The sequence below is a fragment of the Phyllostomus discolor genome, chromosome 10 (genome assembly GCF_004126475.2).
Source record: "Phyllostomus discolor isolate MPI-MPIP mPhyDis1 chromosome 10, mPhyDis1.pri.v3, whole genome shotgun sequence".
Taxonomy (NCBI): Eukaryota; Metazoa; Chordata; class Mammalia; order Chiroptera; family Phyllostomidae; genus Phyllostomus; species Phyllostomus discolor.
This window is the reverse complement of record NC_040912.2, coordinates 19,442,583-19,470,202: the sequence shown is the minus strand read 5'-3', so window position 1 is coordinate 19,470,202 and position 27,620 is coordinate 19,442,583. Positions and strand designations below refer to the sequence as shown.

Here is a 27,620-nt window from a genome sequence, read left to right as displayed (position 1 = left end):
ATATAAATGTATTATCAGGTGAGCCCCCCAAATTTTCTTTTATTCAACCTAATAATAAATATTGATTCAGCATCAACAGCAGTGAACAAAACCAAACAGGCTGCCTTCATGGATCTTACGTTTATGGGAGGTAGATGATAACCGTTAAGTGCGTAAATAAATTATATGTCATGGTGGAAGGTGAAAAAGTGCCGTGGAGAAAGCTGGAGTGGGGAAAAGGAAGAGTCGGGGGGCAGAGGGTGGGGAGGGGAGGGTAAATACACAGTTTCGTGTATGGTAGTCAGGATTCACCTGCTTGGATGAAAGACCTGGAGGAGATGAAGGACAAGCGCCTAGGAAAGTATTTAAGGTAGAGGGTATGGCCTCTGAAAAGAGCCTGAGGGAGGAGTACTCCAGGTTCATGCGAGGGACAAAGAGAGTCCAGTGTGACCAGGGCAGAGTGAGCACGGGTGGGGTGGTAGCAAATGAGCCAGAGCAGTCCTGGGACTCAGATTATGAAGGGGCTTCAGAGCGCTCTAAGACCCTCGTGCTTTTGTACAGAGTGAAATTGGTGCCTTTGGACCTGATTTTCATTTGACAGATTGTCTGGCTAGTGAACCGAGAAGGTGCTGTAGATGGCGAATGTGGAGGCAGTGGATGACTTACAAGGCTATTGCAGTAATTGAGGCAAGAGGTGAAGGCAGCTCAGACCAGTCTGACAGCCGTCGAAGCAAGAGAAGTAGTCAGATTTTGGATATATTTTGAAGACGGGCCAACATAATTTCCTGATGGATTGAAATGCAATATGAGAGAAAAAGTCCAGCCACACATTACTCATGATTTATGTGTGGCCTAAGCAACTGGCAGGATGGATCTGCTATTAAGAAGAATGGGGGAGACAGTGAGTGGAACGGGTTTAGGGAGGAAAATAAAGGGTTCGGTGTTAGATGGGATGCCAATTGGTTACCCAAGTGGAGATCTCAGGTGGTAGTTAGACTAGCAATGGAGTTCAGGGGGCACGAATAGCTGGAGGTATAAGGCATGAAGCCATCAATGTACAGAATGGTATTTAGGGGTGAGACTGGATGGAATGAACAAGTTAGTGAGGATGGATGGAGGATAGCAGTGGTCCATGGATTGAACCAAGGATGCTCTTAATAGGAGCTTTTGGAGACGAGGAGGAGCCAGCAAAAGAGCCCGAGAAGGGATGGTTGGTCAAGTAAGAGGAAAACCTGGTAGAGTTTGGTGTTTTAGAAGCCAAATGCAAATTGTTTTAAGGACACAGGATTGCACATCTGTGTCAAGTGCAGCTCAGTAAGATGAGGACCAAGACTCGATCCTTGATCAGGGAAGAAGCCATTAAAAAGAGCAATTGCCCTTTTGTTTCTCAGGTTATAAACTGTGTGCCTCTCAGCAATAAAGGCTCTGCCTGAGTGCCCCGCATGGCCCTGGCACGTGGCTGTCACTTAGTTACTGGCACGAAGGGATCCCTGCAGGGCTGTGCTCGAGAGTCCACTCACTGGTCTGCTCCGAAGCAGTAAGCAGTAGGGCAGGTTGGAAGTTTGCTGGCAGCTGTGGGTGCCACCTCAAAGTAGTTTTCCTTGGAAAATGACAAGTCAAGTTCCCTTACTTTCGATTCCCATTGTACAATGTTCTCCCAGGGGTTACTGTGTACTGCGTGTTTTGTGCCTCTGAGTGTAAAATAATCTGCCTGGCACCACGGAGAACATAAAGAAGAAGAATGTGTGACGTAGGCGTGGTAGGCTTCCAGTGCCATTTGAAGAATGAAAATGAAAGGAAGAACTAAGGTCTTGGGTTAAACAGTAAAAATCTGGATATTTAGCAATATCTAGATTTATTTATAGAATTTTGAAATTGCCATCCAGATGTGAGGCCTCGTAGGAACACAGGCCTGATCATCACTGAAGTTCTCTTCAGTGTTCCGGTTAGGCAGAAGTTCAGAGGGGCAGGTCGGTGTGCAGGTGTAATTCCGCACTGGGACTGACTGGTGAGCCATACAGAGGGCAGATCGTCCGGGGCCTGGTTCTCCTTGTATATCTGTGGGTGCTCTTACATTTTGGTGGTGTAGTCCTTCTAAATTTTAGTACTGTTTTAAATTTCTTACCCTCCACTGCCACCAGAACTTGCTTTGGTGCTGACAAAACCTTTTTTTTTTTTTTAATCCTCACCCAAGGAAATCTTTTTCATTGCCTTGTTTTAGAGAGGAAGGGAGAGAGAGAAACATCAGTGCAAGAGAGATGCAGTGATTGGTTGCCTCTCGTATGCGCCCTGACTGGGGACTGAACCCACAACCTAGGTATGTGCCCTGACGGGGAATCAAACCCTCAGCCTTTCAGTTACAGAACGATGCTCCAACCAACTGAGCCATACTGGCTAGGGCTGACAGCACATTTTTGAATCATTTAATGATAGAATTGACTCCAGTTTTTTCAAATGGTCTAGATTCCTTTCCTCCTTAAAGTAATTCACTTACCTTGTAGAATTTGCATGTTCAGAAAAAAAAGTAGTTGTAGAAATAATTCAGGTCTTTCTTTGCCTTTTGTTTTCAAAATGTGGATATTTGACGAAGGAATGAAAATCCACTTTATAGGTTACTTAGAGAAAGAATAATCTGGAACATCATTAGGCTAGATTTTTTTCCCTGTAAATATTGTATAAATTGGAATAAGCATTTGCTGGTCCTTAAAGCATGGTGAGTGAGATTATGAGTTCATTCTTCCAGCAGTGTATTTTGAGTACCTTTTCTGTACCAGGCACTTAACCAGGTGCTGAGGATGTCAGGTCAACCCGTGCCTTGATTGGGTGGCACTTGAAGTGTAGAAGAATTCAAAGAATGGCTGGAGGTGGGGAAGAGTGACTCAAGAATTACCTCAGAGGTAATCTGGGCCCTTTGCACTCTCCAGTTTGTCAGCCTGGGATTTGGACTTTATGCTAAGATTAGAAAGAGAAGGCAGCCAGTGTGGATGTGACCTGATGTCATTGGCTTTAAAAAAGGCCATTGAAGACTATGATGTTAGGAACAGGATTCAGGCGCAGGTAACAGAAACCCAGTTACTGCCATTCGGAATACTAAGTGTTGTTATTTTCACGGAGCAATGCGTCCAGAAGTAGGTCCTCCAGAGCAGGCACACAGTTCGAGCATGTTATCTAGTCCTAGTCTTCATCCCTTTTCCTCCCCCGTCATCCTTGGCACTCGACTTTCTTCCTTGTCACCGAATGACATCTGCAACTTAGGCATCGTGATGTGTTCCATACCAAAAGAAAGATGATGCTGTAAAAGGGTGTCCTTCATAAAGTCTAGTCTTTTTTGGGGGGTAGGGGAGACAGTTGAATTGAGGTATTGAAATACAGTAAGCTGCCCATGAAGGTATCAATGGGATGAATTTTGATATGTACATACATCTGTGGACCCATCCCCACATTCAAGACCTTGAAGATATCCACCCCCCCCCCCCCCCCGACCCGCAAAGTTGTCTTACCCTCCTTGGGAAGCCCTCTCTCTGCTCCCAGGCTGCAGTCAACCACTAACCTGCTTAGCAGTAATATTTAGGCTGGAGTTAAGTTAGATACATGGAGGGAGGATGTTTGCAGAAAGAAGGTGGCCTAGGGCATTGCTGTGGCTCATTGGTTCCCTTGTTGTTTTGTCTTTCGAGTAAGAAGTTTTAGGAAGGTCTTTTCAGTGAAAAGGGAGTGCTTCTGTTTTCAAAAAGCCCATTGACGAGGTGAAGGATTTAAAGTTAGTCCAGGTAGGAAGGTGGTCACCGTGGCGAAGGTAGACAGGGTCAAAACAGATTGGCAGGTATTAAAAAATTTATGATAAGGCCTTGCAATATGGAACTTACATTAACCAGACTTCTTCATGGGTTATAGATGAGCTCAAAAGAGCATGTTGGTGAGGTAGCACAAACTCTTAAAAGAAATACAATTGGACATCCAGTAGTTGGATCATCAAGTATGGCTGGATCAAGTCATACTTACTTGGATCATCAAGTAAGGGGCTCAGGAAAGGTCCGAGCTCAGCTCACCTTGTCTCTGCTCAGATTATTTTTGAGACTAGATCTTTACATGTGCAAGGTGGCAGAATCAATTTTAATTGTCCTTACAGCTTGCTCTGCCAGAGGAGCCCATTTTAAAAATCGTCCTATATCTGTGTATTACCCTATGGGATGCACTGATGGACTCTATTGGTTTATGGGCCCATCCCATGGGTCAGTCACTGTGGATGAGAGAATGAGCACCTATGACTGATGAGGCCTAAATCCTATGTCTTGCTGCTGCTGGTGGTGGGAGGGGGCCAGTGAGACACTGTGATTAAGAGTTTTACAAGAGATGTGTGTGCTGACTTGTAAAAGCAACAGATATCTGCCACAGAGGTCACTTTTCTGGGCAGCAGTTTGTCTGGTTCTTCTATTCCTAAATCTGAATTATTCTGGCAACTTCTTTATTATTTGAAAGGGTTAGTTGTAATAGTTTAATATACTTCAGCACCCACTGAAGCTGGATTAAAAAATATGTGGACAACATATTTTTTCCTTTGTTCTGTAATGGCGTTGCGTATGTCAAGCCAAAAGGTGCATAAATGCATGTTTATGAAACCATTTCATTTGCTACTGTGAGCACCATGATAAAGGCTCTTCGTCCTGAGTACAGTTTCCTGCCGCCTACTGCAGGCACTGCATGGCTCGCTTGTGTGTAAACGTTGGCACATGTGAAGAAATTCTAGGTGAGGTAGAAGAAAAATAAAAAGCACAAAGTGCGTATGGTATTTAACTAGTAGAAAACTCGTGTGAGTTAGAGGACTTTACTGTTCTTTTATCCCTGACTGTGCGACCAGGTCTCACAGGGAGTAGGTTAAAGAGATGCTGCCATTCAAGTGCACCTCTATCTGGCTGCGGAGAAAAAACTGTGGTTTCTTATGCAGTGTAATAATTGTCTTTAGTGTTATATCCCAGTGTTTAAAAATATTTAACCATATCATTAGGTGCTATGATAATGATGCTACAGGGAGAAAAAAAATGCACCGAGTCAAAAGACCAAAAAGCCAGTTCTGCTTCTATGTCACCGTCCTGTCTGCTCTGATTTGTCACCTCTGAAGCGAAGGGAACCGATGAAGAGCACTGGCCGAAGCTCTGTGCCTTGCTGTTCTGCTCTCTCGTGAGCCTTGACTGAGAACTCTGTTTCTTTACCTTCGTCAGAATCCATACCCTGTCAGAATCCATACCCTCGCTCTGATGTGCTTATAGTTTCTGTAATCTGTCTTTTGAAAGCTGCTTTTATGGTTCACTTTTCTTTGTTTTAAAGAGAAAACAGGAAAGGTCGGCTCTTCCTGCCCACAAAAACATTGCTATCAACTAGTTAACAGATCCATAATCTGTTTTTATCGGCATTCAGTCTGAAAGGAAGGAAACTATTTGTCATAGGTCTAAATTTATTTTCCATTACAATTGCCGCGTAAGGAAGCTGTTGTTACTGTTAAACAAAAGATTCTTGCAGTTTCTTTGTCTACCAAGTTCTAGTGACAAACAGAAGCTCTTAAATTATACAGTCGGAATTAATTTTATTGGAATTAATGATGTTTAGATCACTAGTTTGGGAGACTTCATTATAACCCCATTCTCTTCAAGATTACAAACCAACCATAACATATAATTACCACTACCCAGAAATAGTATCATTATTATCTTTAAAAGTTTTCCTTTATGGTAAAAGTTAAAGACACCGATAATTAAATCTACTTAGAGGCATATCATAAATCTTCAGGTTTTACATTTAATTTAAAAAGTGAATTATGACTACTTGAGGGATTTTTGATACATGTTGGAAACACCAGTCGCATACAAGAAAACATTTATGCTGTTTTCAATTTTTTAAGTAAAAAACCCTAACATTTTGGGGGACTCATCAGAAAATTATGAACTCAAATAAGTTTATGTTTGGACAGTTTCACTGTTGTGCTTATAAATTCAAAATCTGTTTTTGGGTTGGACATTTAGATTTTTCTTCTCTCCCACCTTAGAAAGGACAGTGTGTATTTGCGTGTGCGTGCGTGCGTGCTTGGGAATTGGGGACGAGAAGGGGGTGGAAGGGTGGCGTCTTGTTCCACATGTGGAAGCACCCGAGTGTGGTAGACCTTGAGCTTTGCTTACTTTCATAAATGAGTGGAGATTCAACAGATCAGTGCCTGCTGACTGCAGGTACACGCCACCTTCGTTTGAAAGCCTTTCTTTTTCTTAAATGGAGCAATTTATCAGAGAGAATGTGGACAGTACTCGAAGATGCAGAGAGGAATTGGTGTGAAATATTTGAGAGACCAACGAAGTGTAGTGGTGTTTGGAGAGCAGGGAAAACAAAGGCGGGGGGAGGAACGCTGGACAGACTTACAGAGGGACCCAAAGTAGAAGAATTCAGAATTGGTGCCCTAGTAAGAGAGGGGCTCTCACGTTTTCGTGGCTGGTTTCGATCAGGAAATGTTTCATAGGCGCAGGGAGTGATGTGGTAGGCTCTTGTGAACACAACAGCCTGGTTTCGCAGATGCCAGTGCTGGGCCACATCTCTTTTTTAAGAAGTTAGGTGTTACATTTAAAGGTGCACTGTCCTTCCCATTTTTTCTCTCAAAAGTAGTCACCACCCCGCAATCCACATCTGTTGATTTCCATGCATATTTATATATTTATGACAATCTGACCTAGTAATCAACCACAAAGAATATATAGTATTGTTTTTTTGTGTGTATGAAAATTATATGTAATCAATATTATACAATTTATTTCATGTTTTTGATGTTTGAAGTTACCAGCTTAGCAGGAATGGGTCAAAATCATTTGCATTCTACTGTGTGATCACACCAGAGTTCATGGATTCCCTAGTCACGGTGTTTGAGGTTTACGGTTTTTACTATTTCAAACAAGGCTGCCGAAATCCTGGTATGTGTCTCGTCGGGGACGTGGTGCTCCTTTTGGGCATTAACCTAGAAGCAGAATTGCTTGTTTAATAAAGGATACCTATCTTTAATTTTTACAGGTGCTGCCAAATTGTTCTGTAAAGTGGCTTCAACAGTTTGCCCTTGCACTAGAATGTGAGGTCTAGACTCCACATCCTTGGTGTCCTCAGGCTTAATTTTTGCCGTGTCCCATAGTCCATGTGACATGGTATCTCATTATTCTAAGATTTGTTTTAACACCTTGCATGTGTTGAGTGGCATTTTGGATTCTTTTTCTGTGAATTGCCTCTTAAATTAACTTTGACCAGTTTTTAGTGTGCTTATTGTCTTTTAAAATTGATTTATAGGTGTTCTTTAATGTCTGTGTGTGCTGGAAATACCTTTTTTTTAAGATTTCATTTATTTATTTTTAGAGAGGGAAGGGAGGGAGATAGAGAGAGAGAAACATCAATGTGCGTTTGCTGGGGGTCATGGCCTGCAACCCAGTCATGCACCCTGACTGGGAATCGAACCTGCGAGACTTTGGTTCACAGCCCTCACTCAATCCACTGAGCTACGCCAGCCAGGAGCTGGAAATATCTTACAGTCCTAGGCCCAGCCTATGTTTGTCTGGTGTTTGTTACTGTATAGAACGTAACATTTCTAATGCAGGGTGTAGTGTGTAGGTAAGAACAGAGAGTCTGCAGCCGGGCAGGCAGCCCGGGTTCACATCCCAGTTCTGTCCCTTCCTTACTGTGTGACCTTGGGCAAGTTATTTCACATCTTGGTGTACAACTTTGCCATTTGGAAAGTGGGGGCTATATTACTCCCTACTTCTTGTAGTGAAGATTAGTTCATAAACGTAAAGCACTTAGGATGCTTCCTTGCACATAGTAAATGCGAAGTTGGTATTATATATGCTTTTTTTGCTTCTTGTTAAAGAAATTCTGGGACAGACTGAGCCATGTGGCTCTAGGATGGGAGGAATTTTCCTCTCGCATGCCCGACCCGTGCAGAGCCTCCCCTTCACAGGGCCAAGTCTTGGTCTGTTTGGGCCTGATAAACTCTGCTGGCCTCACCCTGACAACTCCCTGAGACCCCACCCCACCACAATAGCGTGTTAGCATCCAGCCATTGGCAGCTAGACTTGGTACATCCTGGGACATTTGCTGAGTGATCTCAGACGAGCATGGCACCGGGTTTGAACCTATATTGGTCTTGTGAACACCCCTCGCCCCTACCTGGTGACTCATTGAGAACCTATCTCATGCAACGCAAGTATTGCCAGAGGCTCTTGCAGTGCCTGACTCTAACAGGCAGCTGTCAGATGGAGGCAGGCAGCGGCTGATCTCAGGATTCCTTGGGACTTCTGCTGTCCTGCCCCCAGGCCCAGTGCTGGTAAAAGCCAGCCTTGGTGCACAGTATGGTCCTTCCTGCACACACCTGGGCCCAGCAGAGGCAGCCACAAACCATGGATCCTTTTGTAGCTCCAAGCAGGTTGCTCAGGACCAGTCATAGGCAGTACCAGAGACCCTCCCAAGAGGCCTTAGAACCAACACACCCAGGGGCCAGCTTCAGACGACATCAGAGCAGGATCCAATCAGCTTCACAAGCAGCATGTCTAAAGGGAGATTTCTGCAGGCACCAGACCCTGCTGAGGCAAATTCCGCCCTGTGTGGTCAGCACTTGCATAACAGCTCACACACTAGTCGGGGTTGATTCTTGCAGTCAGCCAGCCTGAGGGCCTACCCCACACACAAATGAGTCAGTAGCAGTTGAGATTCATTCACAATAGGAGGGCCCACATACCCCACACAGGGGTCGTTCCTAGAGCAACTAATACAGGTAGTGGAGGAGAATGTGCTGTGGGTCCCACAGGACGCCTACTACATAAGGCCCCCCCACGAAGACTGGGAATCCTAACAGATTTACATAGAAGCAAGCACAAAGAGGCAGCCAAAGTGGGCGAGATAAGGAAACCTGCCCCAAATGAAAGAACAGGAGAAATCACCAGAAAAAAGAGCTAAATGAAATGGAGGCAAGCAATCCATCAGATATGGAGTTCAAAACAATGTTTATAAGGAATGCTTAAGGAACCGAATGAGAATGACAAGGAACTTAGTGAGAGCTACAAGAACAGGAAAAAGGCCATAGAAACCATGAACAACGACATAGGAACCGTAAGCAAAAGAACCAGTCAGAAATGAAGTATACAATGTGGGAAATGAAGCATAATACACTAGAAGGAATAAACAGTGTGTTGGATGAAGCAGAGGATTGAGTCAGCAATTTGCAAGACAAGGTAGCAGAATATACCCAATCAGAGCAGCAAAAAGAAAAAGGAATTTAAAGAAAATGAGCTCAGTTGAACGGTCCTTTGGGACAACATAAAGTGAACCGACAATCTGCATCGTAGGGGGAGCGAAAGGAAAAGAGAGGCAAGCTTGGGATCCACAACCTATATGAAGAAATAAAGACGGAAAACTTCCCTAACATGGTGAGGGAAAAAGACACACAGGTCCAAGAAACAGAGTCTCAAACAAGATGAGCTTAAAGAGGCCCATACCAGGACTAATCGGAACTGCAATGGCAAATATTAAAGACAAAGAGAGTCTTAAAAGCTGGAAGAGAAAGACAGTTACCTATAAAGGTGCTTCCATAAGACTGTCAGCTAATTTCTCAACAGAAACATTTTAGGCATGAAATACTCAAAGTGATGAAAAGCAAGGACCTACAACCAAGGCTACTTTACCCAGCAAGGCTAGCATTTAAAACTGAAGGAGAAATAAGGAGCTTCCCAGAGAAGAAAAAGCTAGAGGAGTTTGTTACCACCAAACCAGTTAAAGGGCCTCCTTTAAGAAGAAGAAGGATGGAAAAAAAATAAAAACCAGAGGAACATAGTTAAAAGACTAAAATGACAAATACATACCTATCAATATCATTTTAAATGCCTTAAATGTTCCAATCAAAAGACATAGGGTAACTGAAAGACTGATCAAACGTGTCAGACGTGGTTTGTGAAATTTCGTGCTGGAGATTTCTTGCTGGACGATGCTCCATGGTAGGGTAGACCAGTTGATGTTGATAGTGATGAAATCAGGACATGAATTGAGAACAACCAATGTTATACCACACAGGAGAAACTGACATACTCATAATATCCAAATCAATAAAGTTATTGGTGAAAATAAAAAAAAATGTGTTTTTTTAATGGAAAATACTATATGGACTTTTTGGCCAACCCAGTCAAATCAATCACAAGAAAAAAACTGAAAACACATGAAGACATGGAGGTTAAATAACTTGTTAATAAACAATGAATGTGCTAACAATAAGATCAAGGAAGAAATCAAAAGATACCTTGAAAGAGGTGAAAATGAGAACACAACACCCCCAAATCTACGGGACACAGTGAAAGCAGTCCCTAGAAGGAAATTCATAGTATTACATGCCTAACTCAAGAAACAAGGAAAATGTCTGCTCTGGTCAAGTGGCTCAGTTGGTTTGGAGCATCATCCCGTACACCAAAATGTTGTGGGTCCGATTCTTGGTCAGGGCACATACCTAGGTTGTGGGTTCAATCCCCATTCAGGGCGTTGACTGGGAGGCAACTGATTGATGTTTCTCTCTTACATAGATGTTTCTCTCTTTCTCTTTCTCTTTCTCTTTCTCTTTCTCTTTCTCTTTCTCTTCTCTTTGACTCGGTGTGATGAACACACAATATAATATATGGATGATATATTATAGAATCGTACCCTGAAACCTTTACATTTTTATTAATCAGGGTCACCCATATTCAATAAAAGAAAAGAAAGGAACTGCTTTTCTTTCTATGGACAATAGCTTAGAATTTGCTTGCTTTTTTTTAATTGTCATTGTAAAAAAGAAGAAATTCTTTAAGCACCAGGTCAGGACATTTTTCTGTGTGTTTTTTCCTAAAAGTTGAAATTTTGCTTTTTAAATTTAGGCTTTAAATTTATGGTGTGAGGTAGCAGCTGCTACTAATCTTTTTGAAAATACTATGGTAGTTGTTACAGGGGTATTAATTAAAGCCTGCCGTTTCCCTACTGGCTTAGAAGTCCATCTCCCTCCAAGCCTACCCTGTTGGCTTATTGAGATCTGTGTCAGCTCCTTGGTTTTAATTACTGAAACATTAAAATAAGTGCTGATACTGATGTGGATGATTTTTAACTTCTTTAGTTCTTTGGGTTTTATTTGCATATTTACTAGTTTTAAAAATTTAAACGTGTCCAAAAGATGCAGAGTCAGCCTCGGTTTTGCAGAATATGGTGAAAACGACAACAAAGAGGGTTTGGGCTGTTTGCTGGGGGTGGTGCGTCAGAGCGGAGAAAAAATGCAGCGAGTAACATGTCCTTCTTAATCTTAAAAATGTTTGTAGCTCTTTGGTGACATTTATTCTTCCATGCAAATTAATGGATCATTGTATAGAGTTTCACCCCAAACCCTGTTGAGACTTTGACTGGAAATTGAAGTTGTAGGCTCAATTGGAAATGAATTGGTGCTTTATTATTATGAGAGTTCCCACCCAGGAACATGGTATATCTCTTCACTTAATTTAGGTCTTTTTCATGTTCTTAAATTCATTTCACAGTTTTTCTTCCGTAAGCTTTTGTAATACTTTTGTTAGATTTAGTTTTATGTGTACCTTATAATTGGGGGCCTATTGCAAATTGCATCCTTAAAAATGCATTAAAATTTTTTGATGCATCACTGTGCTGTTGATTTTGTATATTGACTCTTTTCTAGCAAATTTTCTGGCTCTTACCAGTTTTAATAATATTTGCATTTTCTTGGATTTCCTACATAGATACCCCTATTAATTTGCATAACGACAATTTTGTTCTCCCCTCAGCTTTGTTCTGTGTTCACTCCTACTCATTTGTCTAAGACCTCCACCTTAATGCAAACAGACATGCTGATAAGCTGGCACCCTTGTCTCACTCCTGAATTTTGAAAGAAGTTTTCTCAGGTTTCACTATTAAGTTGTGGTTTTTGTTTTGGGTTTGTGATAGCCATTTTCATCAGCTAAGGAAATTTGGGGGGTTTTACTGTTTTTTTTTTCTTAAAAATTAATTTTGCTGAAGGCCTGTCAATTTTTTCTTTTTCAATGAAGCTTTATCCTTCCTACTGTATGATTCCGTTCTTTCCATTTTCATTGGATTTACTCTGTGTGGCTCTTTTTCAGGGCTGCATTTTTAAATACAGTTTTTTCCCCCATGTTGTTTTTATTCTTTTTACCTTCCTAGTAAGTTGAATTTTAGTCTCATTTATTTGGTTTTATTACCTTAAGTTCTTGGGAATGCTAATTCTTGTTTTGCATCTCTGTCATGGTAGATATTTTTTCTTATGTGTTTTGTGATTTTTGATTGCCAACGTAAGTTTTCTTTTTTTCTTTGGTTATGGCATCAGGATTAGGACTCAGAGATGCCTTTCCTGAGTCATTTTGACTGTTTCTGTGATTTTTTTCTCTTCTGTCGTCCCCACTGCCTGCGTCTAGCTTTTATGTACATTGCTTGGTTTGTAGACTGCTGCGTGCCCGGGCAGTGTACATTTAGACTCCAGACACGGGCATGGTGGCCTTGACATTTCTCTTTCTTGCTGTAGGCTTTCCGAAGAGACTCAAAAATCTCTGCTGGCTTCGTGGGTGTCCTGGTGCAGTTTTTTCCATAATCCCTGACACCAAAATCATGGCTCTCTGGAGGTCCTAGCCACAGAGGGGTCTCAGTTCCACTTCCCAATTCTGCCGGGTTTAAAACTCAAGTCCTTCCCCTTGAAGGGTCCGTTCTGGTCCCAGGAACGTTTTCCCACCCGCTCCTGGGCCGCCACAGCACCAGCTACGTACTTTTAGTTCTGACTTGCAGTTCTCCCTTCCTTTCTGGCCTGTGGGAATTACCAGTAGTTTTTCTGTGCTCAGCCATGTATTTAAACATTACAGCAGTGTTCAACATTTTAATGTATTTGTAGCAGGAAGGATTCTATGTAACTCAGTTGCCCCCGTGCCCAGAACCTTCTATGGCTGGCTGAATAATATCCCTCTCCCCCATAAGGCTGTATATCCCAATCCTGGGAACCTATGAATTTGTTACTTCACATAGCAAAAGGGATTTTGCAGATGTGATTAAATTAAGCATCTCGTGCTAGAGTGATTATTCTGAATTGCCTGGGGGAGACCTGTGAAATCACAAAGGTCCTTATAAAGGGCGTGCAGGAGGGTTCATGCAGAGAAAGATGTGCTAAGAGAAGCAAGCTGTAGTCGGAGAGATTTGAAGATGCTACGCGACTGGCTTTGGAGATAGAATAGGGGGTCGCAGGCCAAGGCCTACAAGTGGCTTCTGGAAGCTACAAAAAAACCCCAAAGAAATGGATTCTCCCCTGGAGCTTCCAGAAGGAATACAGCCTTGGGGACACCATGATTTCCGCTTAGTGAGATCCATGTTCCTTGTTGGACTCTGACCTCCAGATTTGCAAGAGAATTTGTGTTGCCTTAAGCCACTAAGCTTGTGGTAACTTGTTAAAGCAGCAACAGGAAACTGGTAACGTCTTCATTGTTTTTGGAGGAGGGGTGCCTGGTATTAGTGATATGTATAGACTGAAAATTTTATTAGAGACACAGCAGAGTGAACTTGGTGAGGAATGCATACTCTCGACCGAGAGATACAGAAGGATATAGCCTCCTTCTTTTCCTACCTAGAAAAAAAATCATAACAGAAATATTTATGAATGTTCTAGTAGTGTTTTCAGTAATAGCCCAGCCTGAGACCTGAAACTTCTCATAGAAGGGATGAAGTGCCCTCAACCCCCACCATTTAGTACTAAACATTATTTTTCAGAGGGGAAAAGATTCTCATCCTGAGTGAGCCTGTAAGTTGGTAGGTGGGGGAGCAGAGAGCAGTGTTCTCGTGTTGCAGAAATGCCGCTCTTGTAAATGAAGGATTTGTTTTGCTAGGAGGATGCTGGCAGGATCCCCGAGTGCTTCACTCCAGCTGCATGTAGGGATGCATTGGTGGTAAAATGTTAATACCAGGCAGCTTCCCACGACAGCCAGACGTTCCCAACCCGTCCAACTCCAGGTGTGCGAATTGTCCTGTTAGTTTCCTAGGGCTGTGGTGACAACTAACCGCAAATGTGGTGGCTTAGAAACAACAGACGTTTATTCTCACAGTTCAGGAGACCAGGAGTTCCAAATCAAGGTGGCCACGGGATTGCAGCCCCCTCGGAAGGCCCTGGGGGAGAATCTGTTCCTGCCTCTTCTACCTTCTGGTGGCTGCCGGCATTCCTTGGCTTGTGGCCACGTCAGCCGCTGCCAGCTTTACATTCCCGTCTCGTCTCTGTGCGTCTCTCTACTCTCCTTCTGGCTCTCTGGCATATACTTGTGACGACATTTAGTGCTCCCCCCCATGATCCAGGATAAGGTCCTTCTTTTAAGATCCTTAATTTAGTCCCAGTTTTTACTATAGAAGATACTATTCATTTTTTTGCTGTATAAGGTGATATTCACAGTGGGGTCCTTTTTTTTTTTTTTAGCCTGCTACTTGCTCCTTTATTGCATTTTTGCAGCCTTTGGCCTATTTTAGTTATCTGCATATTTTGGGAGATTGCCCTATGCTCTGACCCACCTTTAGAAAGTCCCTGACAGAGCAGTTGTTGGTAGGGACTTGTAAGTTCCCACTCTCTTTACACCGACATCTGGAACACGAGTGAGCAAACTACAGCCCACGGGCTGCATCCACCCCACTGCATGTTACTGAAAAGCCTCCCCACTGAGAATGGTTTTATATTTTTAAATGATTGGGGGGAAAATCAAAAGAAGGATATTTTCATTACACGTGAAAATTGCACACATTTACATTTTGTGTCTTTAAATGAGGGGTTACTGGAACTCGGCCCTGCCCATTCAGGTGCACATTTTCTGTTGCTGCTTTCCTGTCACCACTGAGTAGCTGTGGCAGAGGCCGTGGGATCTGCAAAGCCAGGTGGGGACTCTCTGGCCCTTTACAGAGAAGGCTTCTGACCTTTGTTCCAGTCAGGGTATCTTGTCTTTGGCTTTAGTGCATAGTGGACACCAACCATTTGTTGATGGATGTTTAACTCGTGGTAAGAATCTCATTATGTAGTCAGGATTTGATATGAGTCTCAAAAGGATTCTTTAAAGCTATAGGGTTAGAAGAATTTATGCATTGTATCATCACGCTTCAGAACTTTTGGGCTCTAAGACTCAAATAAAGCAATATGTCCTGCCCCTGAATTTAATTGAATTAATAAACAGAGGTCATATCCAGGACATGAAGCTGGCACGTGTGTTGGTTAATTTCATTGTCAGCCTGGCTAGGATGTGATGATCAGGTGTGTGTTCAAACACTAATCTAAATGTTGCTGTCAGGGAATTTTTTAAGATGTGACTAACATTTACACTGAATTGACTCTAACTAAAGCAATTATCCTCTATATTGTGGTCCTCATCCACAGCATTAAATATGAAAACATTAAGAACAAAGACTGGAGTTTCCTAAGGAGGAAGGAACTCTGTCTAATAACGGTATCAGAAATCCCACCTGAATCTCCAGCCTGCCACCCTGCCCTACAAATTTCAGACTTGCTAGTCCTCACAATTGCATGAGCCAAGTCCTTAAACCAAATCTCTCCCTCTCTCTCTGAATACGCATCCTATTGCTTCTGTTTCCCTGGCGGCCCTGACTGACACCGCAGGTCACTCGGATGCTGTGGAAGCGTGGCCCGGCTTGAGTGTCTGGCACCGCAGTGCAGCGAGGGTGAGAGGCCTGTCCCTGCGGCATCTCACCCTTCTCTCTTCACACCTCCTCCGGGCTTCTGCCTCCTACACCTCGTGAAAGCAAACACGTTATATTTGGATGCCGCAGAGTCGGAAATAAGCTCGCTTGTGATGGGGCAGAGAGGACTTTTTCGCAGTTCAAGGTTGTGCGAAGTTGTCAGGAGACTGTGAGATGATACCAAGGAGAGGCACGTGGCCCTGCTGATAAGAAGCCAATGAGAAAACGGGAGGGACTGGGCAAAGTCCTGGGCGGCCCAATTTGTGAGATGTTTGCCCCTCCCCGTGCCCCTCTGCAAACGCAAGCTTTCTGGGTGTGCACACCGCACCGGAGAACGAACGCCCAGTCCGTGTAACTCCGTGACTTTGTTCTGTCGTGCTGCGGTTAGTTTCTCTCGTGCTCAGGTTTTGCTTCTTTATAATAGATGAATAACAATGCAAATAGATGCAGTCTTTGTCAATGCTTCGTAGTGGGACTTGTGTCTCTACATGTGTATGAAGTTTTATATCCCAAGACATTTGAAATTTGAGTTTAATCACCTGTGGTTACATGTATAAAAATCACACATTTGAGTATAAAAGATTCAGTGAAGTGAATTGTGGTTTGTTTGTTTTTTTATTTTGAAACGAAGCTGTTATTCAGCCTTGAAGTGGTGCTAAAAATATATTTTATACATTTTGATTTCTCCCAAGTGGGCATTATATTCTCAGCTTGCTCCGGGAAATGGTTGACTTCACTGAGTTGAGGATACTATCTCCTTCCTATTTCCCCACCCCCATCCCTCCCACATACCTGTTCGAGCTATATTTTCTGTCAGCGAATTATAATCTTTATATGGCATGCTATTTTTGAAGTGCTATTTTCAAGAAATAATTGTAACTTTGAGTTTTATAGGTAATGACCAATTCTATCTCTTGACTTGCTTTAGTTTTATAAATATATAAATAAAACTACTGGGATATGAAATAATTTCTTACTCAGAATGCCATTTGTACTCTGAATGTCTAGAGTCCCTTACACTCTTCATCCTAATCTAATGGTCTCTATCTACACAGCGGGTCCTTCAGCAATGCAGGGGTTGGGACACCATCCCTCTGTGTAGATGAAAATACATGTGTAACTTTTAACTCCCCAAAACTTTTCTTTTAAAGGTTTTATTTATTTATTTATTATTAGACAGAGGGGGAGGGAAGGAGGAAGAGAGGGAGAGAAACATCAATGCGTGGTTGCCTCTCACATGCCTCCTGCTAAGGACCTGGCCTGCAACCCAGCCATGTGCCCTGACTGGGAATCAAACCACTGACCCTTTGGTTCGCAGGCTGGTGCTCAGTCCACTGAGTCATACCAGCCAGGGCTTAACTCCCCAAAACTTAACTAGTGACAGCCTACTGTTTGGCCAGAAGCCTTACTTCAGAACATAAACAGTTGATTAACACGTATTTTGTATATGTATTTACATACCGTATTCTTAAAGTAAGCTAGAGGAAAGAAAATGTTATTAAGAAAATAGTAAGGAAGAGAAAATACATTCACAGCACTACAGGTATGTACTGAGAAAAGTCGACACATAAGTGGACCCGCACAGCTCAAACCTGTGTTGCTCAAGGGTCAAGCGCATAGGAATTCTGGTGGACTATGTAGTGGCACCCGACACAGTTTACTTCAGCAGCAACTCCATGAGAAAGTTTTATTGTTTCCCCATGACCAGGTTCTGTGACAGGTTCTGGGGAGGTAAATGAAAAGATGGGGGAAGGGGGTCCTTCCTCTCAAGTTGCCCAGAGAAGGGTGCAATTAATTCAGTTTGTTGGGGACTAGGAAGGCATCACGGAGTAAGTTACCATCCAACTGGACTTTGAAGGAAGTGATTTCCATGTGAAGAAATCAGCATGTTAGACTGAGATGTGTTGGAATCTCGAAGTTTTACATATGCTGTTACTTCAAAAAGTGAAGTAGAACTCAGTTAGACTTAGCATAAACCAGAGGACCTCTGAGGCTCCATAGTAATCATGTAGGTTATTGTTAGTTTTTTAAAAGCATGCCTGAGGATTGATATAATTTGTTAGAGCAGTGCTGTCTCCTGAGATCTTCTGTGTGTTCTAGTGTTGAGTATTAGCAATCATTCGTACAATACTAAGTGGGTGCCTGAAAAATGTTCTTGTTATTATTTTATCAAAGTGACGCTTTCCCCTCTCTCTCCCCTCCCTTTTTGTTTGCTTTTGCAGTTGGTGAGTCTGTTGCTGATTGGCATCGCGGCATGGGGCATTGGCTTTGGGCTGATTTCCAGCCTCCGCGTGGTCAGCGTGGTCATTGCAGTGGGCATCTTCTTGTTCCTGATCGCCTTGGTGGGGCTGATTGGGGCTATGAAGCACCATCAGGTGTCGCTTTTCTTTGTATCCTTTTCAAAAAGGGTTTCCCCCCCCCTAGTTGGGGTTGTTCTTTTTATTGATTGCTTCTTAATAACTGTAACTAATTAAAAATGATCATTAGGAAATTGTCAGAAACCCCTAGCCAGCCCTGTGTGCATGTGTTCAGCCAACATGAGGAGCATTCTTAAGGCGAAGTTATTGTGTGTTTACCACACGTTCCCACTCTGCACACCATGAAGAATGTGTTTTGTAAGTTCAGTATAGTTCTGTTCATATTTTGCAAGTTCAGTTACATTGAGCTGATTCAGTAACCTCTTTGCCCTTTCCAACATGGTAATATCTGGTTGAGAGTGTCACAGTGATATATGCTTACCTATTCTTATTTGCCATTTTATATTTGTAAGAATGTTACTTTACTCTCAATGAAATTCTAATACATCTTTTAGATAATATTTATTATTGTTGTCAATATTTTTCTCTCTGAACTTACAGCTCATGTGTATTATCGAAATGATACTTATGTGTAGCCTTGTTGAATTTTCTCTTAAGTGCCATTGTTTTTGTGTTTTCCAGGTGAATTCCTTATAGTGCATTCTAAAGTTGTCAGTGTGCCTGTTTTATGCTATTTTAAGAGTGTTGAGAAATACCCTTAACTGTCATTCTCAGTACATGATCATTCTCTTACTTGTATTTATCGTTCAGTTTTCTGTGTCGTGTGCTTGTTTAGCCCTGAATGAGGGCCAGCAGGTAAGCAAAGACTTTTTCATTCTACTTCTTATGCCTCATAGTATCTGTAGGGAAAAAAAGGGGAGAAACAATTGGAATATAAAACAATCGCATCTTAGGCAGAAGGTCATTTACTCTAGGTAGCTAAAATCTTTTGTTCCTGATTGTATTAATGGGGCTGATTGGAGCCCTAAACTTGTTGCCGTATTTTTGCATCTTTTAAATAGGATTTTGCCTGCACTGGGTAAAAAGTGATAATGCTAACAGATGTTCAGCAGTCTTTCCTCACTATTATGCAATGAAACAGTTACTCTAGAATGTTTTTGGTTCCATTCTAGCAGTTAATCTTTTCAAACCTATTTGTAGAAGCAAATGGGTCACAGTCTTGGGGCAATGGAAAATTTTCCTTGTTACACTCTGACAATTATGCCTTTCAGCCAAGTAAGTGGTGCTTTTAAATTGCATGCAAAATTTAAGACTTTTTATTCTTCGGATAGAAACAGTGCCTTAATTTTTGTTGCACATTGAGGGATAACCCTTTGAAAAGTTTTAATGATCTTATAAAGAGTATTTACTTTAGATACATACAGGATTAAAAATTGCAGGCTACCGATTTATACAATTTGTCCAGGGATGGCACATTTTAATGTTTATGTGAAATGGATTTCCTAGGCCCAGCTTCTGGAAGTTGGTTGGAACAATACAGCAAGTGCTCGTGATGACATCCAGAGAAATTTAAACTGCTGTGGGTTCCGAAGTTTTAACCAAAATGATACTTGTCCAGCTGTAAGTACAAAGTGTAGCATATTTTTGGGGGGAGATGTGTTATATGCAAATGAATAATGATGAACATAGAAGAAATGGACTTCCTCATGCTCAATTGTGTTTTTGAAATGCTTTGCCTATTCCGTGTACACTACAGGACCACTGGTACTCAGATATCTACTTCTGAGAGTCCTGAATATTCCCAGGTCCTGCCAAACACAGATGCTCTCGGTTCTTTGCCCCTTAATTCCTTCCCATTCAATTCCTCTTAGAACAAGTTGTAAAAGAGGAATCACAGCAGATGAGCATTAGAGAGAGACCAGAGGAGGCATCTATATACCTGTTTTGAAACATATCGGGGCAGTAGGTGGTTTATACTAAATTGGGCTTCTTAAAGTAAACAATCTCAGGGTGGAGGACACTTGAAACTGGTATTTTTCTTTGTCCCCCTTCTTCCCCATCACAACTTCTTGCTCTTTTTGCGGGGGAGCTGAGCCAGTAATGGACCAGTGAGAGCCACCCTTTCGTCCCAGGCCAGACCTGTGACCCTCCAGATCCAGCCTGAATTTGCATGAGGATGGACTTGGAGTTTGGCTCTCTTAGGAAGTTCACACATGTTTATATTTTGGGGAAACTCCTCTTACCAGTGCTCTGAGCTCTGAGCTGGATATGTCCTCATGGAAGTTTCTTTAGTGGGACTATTATTTTTCTATTGCTGTGTAATGCATTATTACAAATGTAGTGGCTTAAAAGAACACCCATTTATTATCTATTTTTCCATGGGTCAGGAGTCTGGGTGTGGCTTAACTGGGTCCTCTGCTCAGTGTTACCAGGATGAAACCAGGGAGGTGGCTGGAGCTGCAAACTCACCTGAGGCTTGGGGCGCTCTACCAAGCTCAGTAGTTGTTGGTAGAATTCACCTCCTGGTGGTCGTAGGACTGAAGTCTTGTCTCCTTGCTCGGTGTCTCTGCGCTCCTAGAGGTCTGAACTCTGCAGCCATCTCACACCTTGGTGGCTTCAAAGCCAGCGCGATAATGTTCCCGTTCTGATAAGATAGTTTCTAACACAGTGCAACGTAAACGTACATGTGACTGCCCATAGTACTCGAAAATCCCAGCCACACACACGAGGCTGGTTATTCAGGGCCTGGATGCTGGGAGTGGGAATGTTGAGAGCCACCTTAGAATTTCAGACACCCTGAATAACCAAGGCCCCAGACTGGGTATAATACCTCAGACATTAATTTTTATGTGGGTGCAGTTGCTCTCTGCTCTTTATAAATGTACTTTGAAATAAAAGCTTTCTTCTTTCATTGATTCAGAGTTGTATGGAAAGTAGCTCCTTCTGCCAACCGTGTGCTCCAATAATAGGAAGATATGCGGGGGAGGTTTTGAGATTTGTCGGTGGCATTGGCCTCTTCTTCAGTTTCACGGAGGTATGTGCAAATAACTCCTTCCTTTCTTGTAGGGACGCTGTTGTGTATGGCATTTTACTGTAGCATGTCACTTAACCTGAAATGCATCAGCGGATGTTTTCATTGAGAACTAGTGTTGTAATAGGAGGAGCCCTGGCTTGAAACCTGAAGACCTCATAGGTCTAGCATGAACTTTATGCAGGGTGAAATGCTTGATCATTAAGTTATATAAAATTTAATGCGCCAGTGAAATAAGGAGATTAGACTCAGTTACCTCTAGGATCTCTTGTGTTTTTAGAGTTTCATAATAAATTATAATTTTATTTTTTTCTTTTAAAAAATTCTATTTAAGTTGCTAGTATGCAGTGTTATATTAGTTATGTTAGTTTCAGGTGTACCATATAGCAGTTTGATGTGTTTATAGCATGCAATGCGCTCACTCCACTAATTCTAGTAATCATCTGTTGCTAGGCAACCTATTCCCAATATTACTGACCATATTTCCCTTCACTTTTTTCATTCATCCCCCTACCTCTCCCCTCGGTTAACCATCCCTTTGGTCTCTATCTTCTATTCTTTTTTTTTTATCTTCATCCAAGGACATGCTTACTGATTTTTTTTTTTAAGAGAAAGGGGGAGCGAGGGAGGGAGAGACAGTTGGAGAGAAACATCGATGTGAGAGAGAAAGATTGATTGTTTGCCTCTCGCACACTTTCTGACCAGGGACTGAACCTGCAACCTAGGTATGTGCCCTGACTGGGAATCGAACCTGCAGCCTTTTAGTTTACGGGATGACATAAATTATAATTTTAAATTGGATTTTGGAATAGGTAGGACGTTCACGTTGTTTTAACATATGTGTTAATATATAATACATGTACATATACAGGTTGTGGCAAAGTAGGTTTACAGTTGTCAGTATGTGAAACAGTTTATTCCTGTATTTTCATTAATGATTGTATTATTTTCCATATGAACAACTGCAGACCTACTTTTGCCCCACTCCGTATATAAAGGTCCACGTCGAAGAATTGCCTTCCAAACCCATCCCTTACTTCCCTTTGTTCCTAGCCTGCAACATTCAGGTAACCAGATGGCATTTCTTTTCTACAGAAGTTCGTGTAGAGTATCTTTTCGATACGGCATTCATACTGTATTAATATACTTATTATATTAGTATATTTATATACAGTATATGATTCTGTAAGCCAAACCATATTTCTATTATTTGATAATTTTTGAGGAACACTGATTCCTTCTACTCAACTTTCAATAACCATGGACTTCGTTGCAGAGTTGGCAGTACGTATCACAATGAACATTGTTTTCTTTTTCTCATAACTTCTGCTGAGAGCGCTTTATTTCATGGAGCTAATCATGATAATCATGATAATTTGATTTTGTCAAATTTTGATTCAACCCTTAATTCTAGATGTTTTCATTTTAAAAACTGTGTTTCAGTGTGATAGGTAAAAATAGTGTTATAGTCTGCCTATTCTTTTGAAACCGTTCCAGTGAATTTGACAGTAGACTCACGTGTGTTGACCATTTGCACTTCATGTTTTGTGAGCGGCCCCTTTACTTCTGTCTTGGTGGAGGCCCTTCGGATCGCATGTCACAAACCCAAACAAGAACACACGCAAAAGGGGAATTTAGCGTGTGAGGACCAGGGCGGGTCTCAGGGCCTGCAGCTGAGGTCAGCACCCAGCTGGGGGTCACCAGAAGGTCTGAGAACCTGGGCGCACAAGACTGCTCTCCACTCCCCTTTCATTTCCCCCATCCCCCCTCTCCCTTGCACTCCTCCCTTGCCTTTTTTTGGTTCTGCTTTCAGTTTCCTTGGCATTTATTTTTTTTTATTATTATTATTTTTTATTGTCGTTCAAGTACAGTTGTCTCTATTCCCTCCCTCCATTCCCCACCCCATCCACCACTGGCATTTATTGAACTTTTTAACAACCTTTAAGTAAAATTTATAGAAGATTTTAGTTTTCATATAGTTAAATTTATAGCTTTTTTTCCTCTGTGGTTTATCCAGTTGATTTTTATGCTTAGAAAGTCCTTCTGATTTTGATTATGTATGTTCAGAAATGATTGAAGAAGAAAATCTAGGTGATAGCAAACTGTAATACTTCATGAAGAGGACAGTCTCCTTTCAGAAAACTGCAAAATGGGGCAGAAAATAATAAGCTTTTATAGGATAAGAAATAAAGAACAAGGAGGAGAAAAATAGAAACTATGTGATTGGCTGGGGCCACAGAGTCAGCCTGGTTTGGGGTGAGAAGGGAAGGAGCTGGCTTAGCTTGGGGCCTGGCTGACTGCTGTACCGCGTTTCTGCTCAAGTGGAGCATTTACAGGGCCGAGGAAGGCATCTGACCTGAAGCCCCCTCCCCCTCCGTCCCCCCCAGCAGCAGCAGCGTTTCTGAGGCAGGTCAGGGACACGATGCTTGGGTAGGTTGGGCATGTCAGAGGAGCAGCTGTTTGACAGTAGGGGATGCAAGTATGTCAGGGTTGTAACAACCAGCAGAGCTGAGATGTAGGTGAAATGTTAGCCAGAGAATAGCAGTGACCAGTAAGGAACACATCAGATTCTCACATAAGACCACAAACACAGTTAAGAGCATGGACTTCAGATTTGAACCCCGGCTCCACCTCTTGGAGCCTGTGTGAGTGTTCCCCAGTGATTTAAGCCCTCCATGCCTCGGTCTCCTCACTGCTAAGATGAGGATGATGACAGTGCCTGTCTGGCAGGGTGTTTGGAGGGCTGTGGATTTGTAAAGCGCATGAAACAGCCTGTCGCGAAGGACTCTGGGTGTTGCCGTAAATCCATTTTTGCCCCAGTCATGTAGATTCCACACCAGACTCCACTTCCTTAAATCAGGCTTAGTTTTTCTTGATTCAGTTCACAAACCATAGTTGCATAAGCCCTCACGTGTTGTAGCTAGAAACATTACCAGCCATGAGTTGCGCAGTGACTCAGTGATTGTCTTATGTGAGTCGAGAAAATTGGGGGCTTCCCATAATTCTCAAGAAGTAGCGTAAGGAACTAATGAGTAGTTATGAAGTCAAATGAACCAAGTTTGGATTAAAAGTTGGTGTAGACCAAAAGTGAAAATGTAATTTGAAATTTATTTTGTTCCAAAGAATTGTGTACGTTTTCAAGGACTGTTTTATTATTTTAAGTAAATTAACTTTGAGGTAACAGAAGCAGAATGAACATATTTCTTAATTTTTTTGAAAAAAAATTTGTTAAAGGTCTTATTTATTTATTTTTAGAGAGAGGGAGGGAGGAGACAGGGAGAGAAACATCAATGCATGGTTGCCTCCCACACACTCCCTTCTGGGGACCCACAATCCAAGCATGTGACTGGGAATCAAACTGGTGGTCCTTTGTTTTGCAGGCCAGTGGTCAATCCACTGAGCCACACCAGCCAGGGTACATATTTCTTTTTTTTTTTTTAAGATTTTATTTATTTTATTTTTAGAGAAGGAAGGGAGGGAGATAGAGAGAGAGAGAAACATCAATGTGCAGCTGCTGGGGGTCATGATGTGCATTCCCAGGCATGTACCCTGACTGGGAATCGAACCTGCAACACTTTGGTTCGTAGCCTGCACTCAGTCCACTGAGCTACGCCAGCCAGGGCTCATATTTCTTAATTAAAACAATGATTAATAGGGGGGATAAATGATGATGGAAGGAGACTTGGGGTGGTAAACACATGTACAATATACAGATAATGTATTATAGAACTGTAGACCTTAAAACTATATAATCTAAATAAATTCAATAAAAAATAAGTTACATTGGTTAAGTCTTTAGTGGAACTGGGGGGACATGGCACAGTAACAACTTGCTTTCTAAAATTGTAGGCCCCCAACCCAATCACCCTCGGAAAGATAGGAATTAAGACATTTTTATGATGTCTGTTAGAAAATTTATTTATTATAGAATTTTTATTATTACCTAATTGTTGCTGAGCCCAGTTTGTTTCTGAATTATTAAAACCTGTGATATTTAGCTACTCAGACAATTCAGTGTTCATGTTGGTTTCCTATTGCTGCTCTATCCAATAAACACAGATGTAGCAGCTTGAAGCAACACATGTTTATTTTATACTTCTGGAATCAGAAGCTAAAAGTGAAGGCTTCTCCTGGAGGCTCTAGGAGAGAGCATGTTCCCTCGCCTTTTCCAGCTTCTAGAGGGGCCTGCCCTCCTTGGCTTGTGATCCCTCTCTCCATCCTCAAAGGCAGCAGTGGTGTAGCATCTTCTCCCCCGGCTCTGCCTCCAGCTGCCTCTAGAAGTCATCACGTCACCTCTTCTACAGCTGTATCTCTCTCTGATTTTATCCTTCCAGTCTCCATCTTGTAAGGAGCCTTGTGATTATATGACCAAGCCCACAAAGATAGCCTCCCAACCTCAGCACCTTTAACTCAGCCACGTCTGTCGAGTCCCTGTTTTATGAAGGTGACATCGCAGGTTCTGGCGATTGTGATCTGGATATCCTCGGAGGGCCATATTCTGTCTACCACAGTGTTTATAATAATTTGTCTTAGGGCCTCTCTTTTGGGTTACTTGACTACATTTTAAGAAGCAAAATGTCTCCCTTTTTGAACAAATAATGCTAAATGCTTCAGAGGTTCCAGTTTACTTTACTGATAAACTGAATAAACACACGCAATGCTTACTTTCTCTTCTTTTTTTTTCCTTTCATTCCAGATCCTGGGAGTTTGGCTGACCTACAGATACAGGAACCAGAAAGATCCTCGTGCTAATCCTAGTGCATTCCTTTGATGAGAAAACATGCAAACAATTTCACATGCTGATCTTGTTCACAGCTAACTTTAAGTTACACTAATTTGCCTGTTCAAGAAAAAAAAAACAGTATCTGGAAAATTACATTACTGACAGTGGAATTATATATTTTTACTCTTACGTTTCTCTAAATGTTTTTCTTTTTCCATTGCTGAAAAAAAACAATAGAAACGTGTGGTCTCCTCTGAACCTCAGTGGTACCTGTAATCTACTGTATTCACAGTGTCTGGCACTGTCCACTGTGGCCTTTCTTAGCATTTTTACCTGCAGAAAAACTTTGTATGGCACTACTGTGTTGATCTCATTGTGATTCTAAATCTGCATCTTACTGGCATAACTCACTGTATGTGGTGCCGTGCTGTGTAGATAGTTCCTCCAGGAAAGGAGAGTTCAAGTCTGTCAAAGCCAGTAAGTGTGAGATTCTATGACGTTCAGAACGGAAAATCAAGTTCCCAGCTATTTGTCTTTTTAGGAAGTATGTATTATGATGACATTTAACACAAAAGTGGTAATGTAGCGCTAGTGGTCCTTTATGATTACACTAATGTATTCTAGAAGTAGCTCTGTGTTTAGGAAAGTGTTGTTTAGTTTTTTTTATTTTTACAGTTAAGTGCAAAGGAGAACTGGTCTTATGGATGGTCTGTCATGTAACAGTTGCCTTCAGCCTTCAAAGTGGAATGAGTTTGAGCAACTCAGAAAGTGTATCTGTGTAATCCTGATGTCATTTTTAATAATTTGAAGTCTAAAAGACTGCATTTTAAACAAGTTACTATTGATGCATCGGCCCATGTAGCAAAAAGATATTTGATTATCTTACAAATTGTTAAATACCTTTTTCATGAAATCGCTCAGTATTATGACAGCAGCTTGTCAAATCCAAGCATATTGGAATGTGACCTTCCATAATTTGAATTTGAAATAGTATGTGGTTCTGTATATTGTGTTAAAAAATTAAAGGATGGCAACCTTTCTTCGTGTATGAGTGTTTGAATTGAGAGAAAGTAATAGAAGAATTGACACATGAATTAAGTGAAATGAAATTCTTTTCTTTTTGTGTTGGGTTCTCTTTGATCTAGAACTGAGTATTGCTACTTCAGTGTATAGTCCAGCTATGGAAATGAACTTTTAGAGCTAATATCTACTGGTAGTCATCCCCAAAATCCTTTCTTAAAATGTTTGTGTTTACTATCTTCTCCACAGCAAGAACTGTTTTTAAAAAAGGAGTCATTCATATTTATTTGGGAAAAATATGTTCTTTCCTGTTACTGATAATTACTCATTTCTTGTCTTGCATTTCTATTTATGGTATTTTATTGGCAATTGTCTTGATGGGTTTTAGACCAAGAAAGAGAGTAAATGGTTGCTCTGTAGAATTTTAGAGTATTGTGTGTCTGAGAGAATGTGTGTGCGAGGGGGGACCCCCCAAAAATGGAATTATCTTCTAGAAGGCTTACCCCTTGTAGTACAGGCTTCCCCTGCTTGGTGAGTGTTCTAGGAACCCACATGTATCGGTGTACTAGCTGGTGTTGTTGTGAGAGGCTGCATTCAGCTTCAATGAAAAATTTTTTAAGACTCTTTCAATGTGTTTGCCGATTTCATGATGGGTGACTTATGAGCGCACCTGCCCACATTGTTCTGAGTGTTCAGTAGTTCTTGACCAAAAAAGGGGACACCCATTCCCCACCCTCCCTCTTCACCCCATCTTGCCCTGAGTGACCTTTGTTTGTTTCCCCAGATGAAAAAAGTCCTCACAGGGAAATGTTTTGCCAGTGTGGAAGAGGCAAAACAAACAAACAAACAAAAAATGGCGGAA

The 27,620-nt window shown here is 41.8% G+C and overlaps 1 protein-coding gene and 1 long non-coding RNA gene across 2 annotated transcripts in view; both read left to right on the top strand.

Moving 5' to 3' along the window:
• The window catches only part of TSPAN13 (tetraspanin 13), a 33,202-nt gene extending 6,425 nt beyond the window's left edge, over positions 1–26,777 (top strand). Inside the window, exons 2-6 of the mRNA XM_028526121.1 lie at positions 17,949–18,116; positions 18,759–18,839; positions 19,491–19,604; positions 20,905–21,018; positions 25,712–26,777. Of these exons, the coding sequence (XP_028381922.1) occupies positions 17,949–18,116; positions 18,759–18,839; positions 19,491–19,604; positions 20,905–21,018; positions 25,712–25,786 (552 nt within the window). The 3' untranslated portion in view covers positions 25,787–26,777. The remainder of the gene's footprint in view (positions 1–17,948; positions 18,117–18,758; positions 18,840–19,490; positions 19,605–20,904; positions 21,019–25,711) is intronic.
• LOC118497056 lies at positions 600–10,112 on the top strand. The gene is made up of 3 exons (XR_004899607.1): positions 600–610; positions 6,320–6,323; positions 9,910–10,112. It is a non-coding gene; the product is annotated as an uncharacterized LOC118497056 (long non-coding RNA).
• Positions 26,778–27,620: the final 843 nt, after the last annotated feature.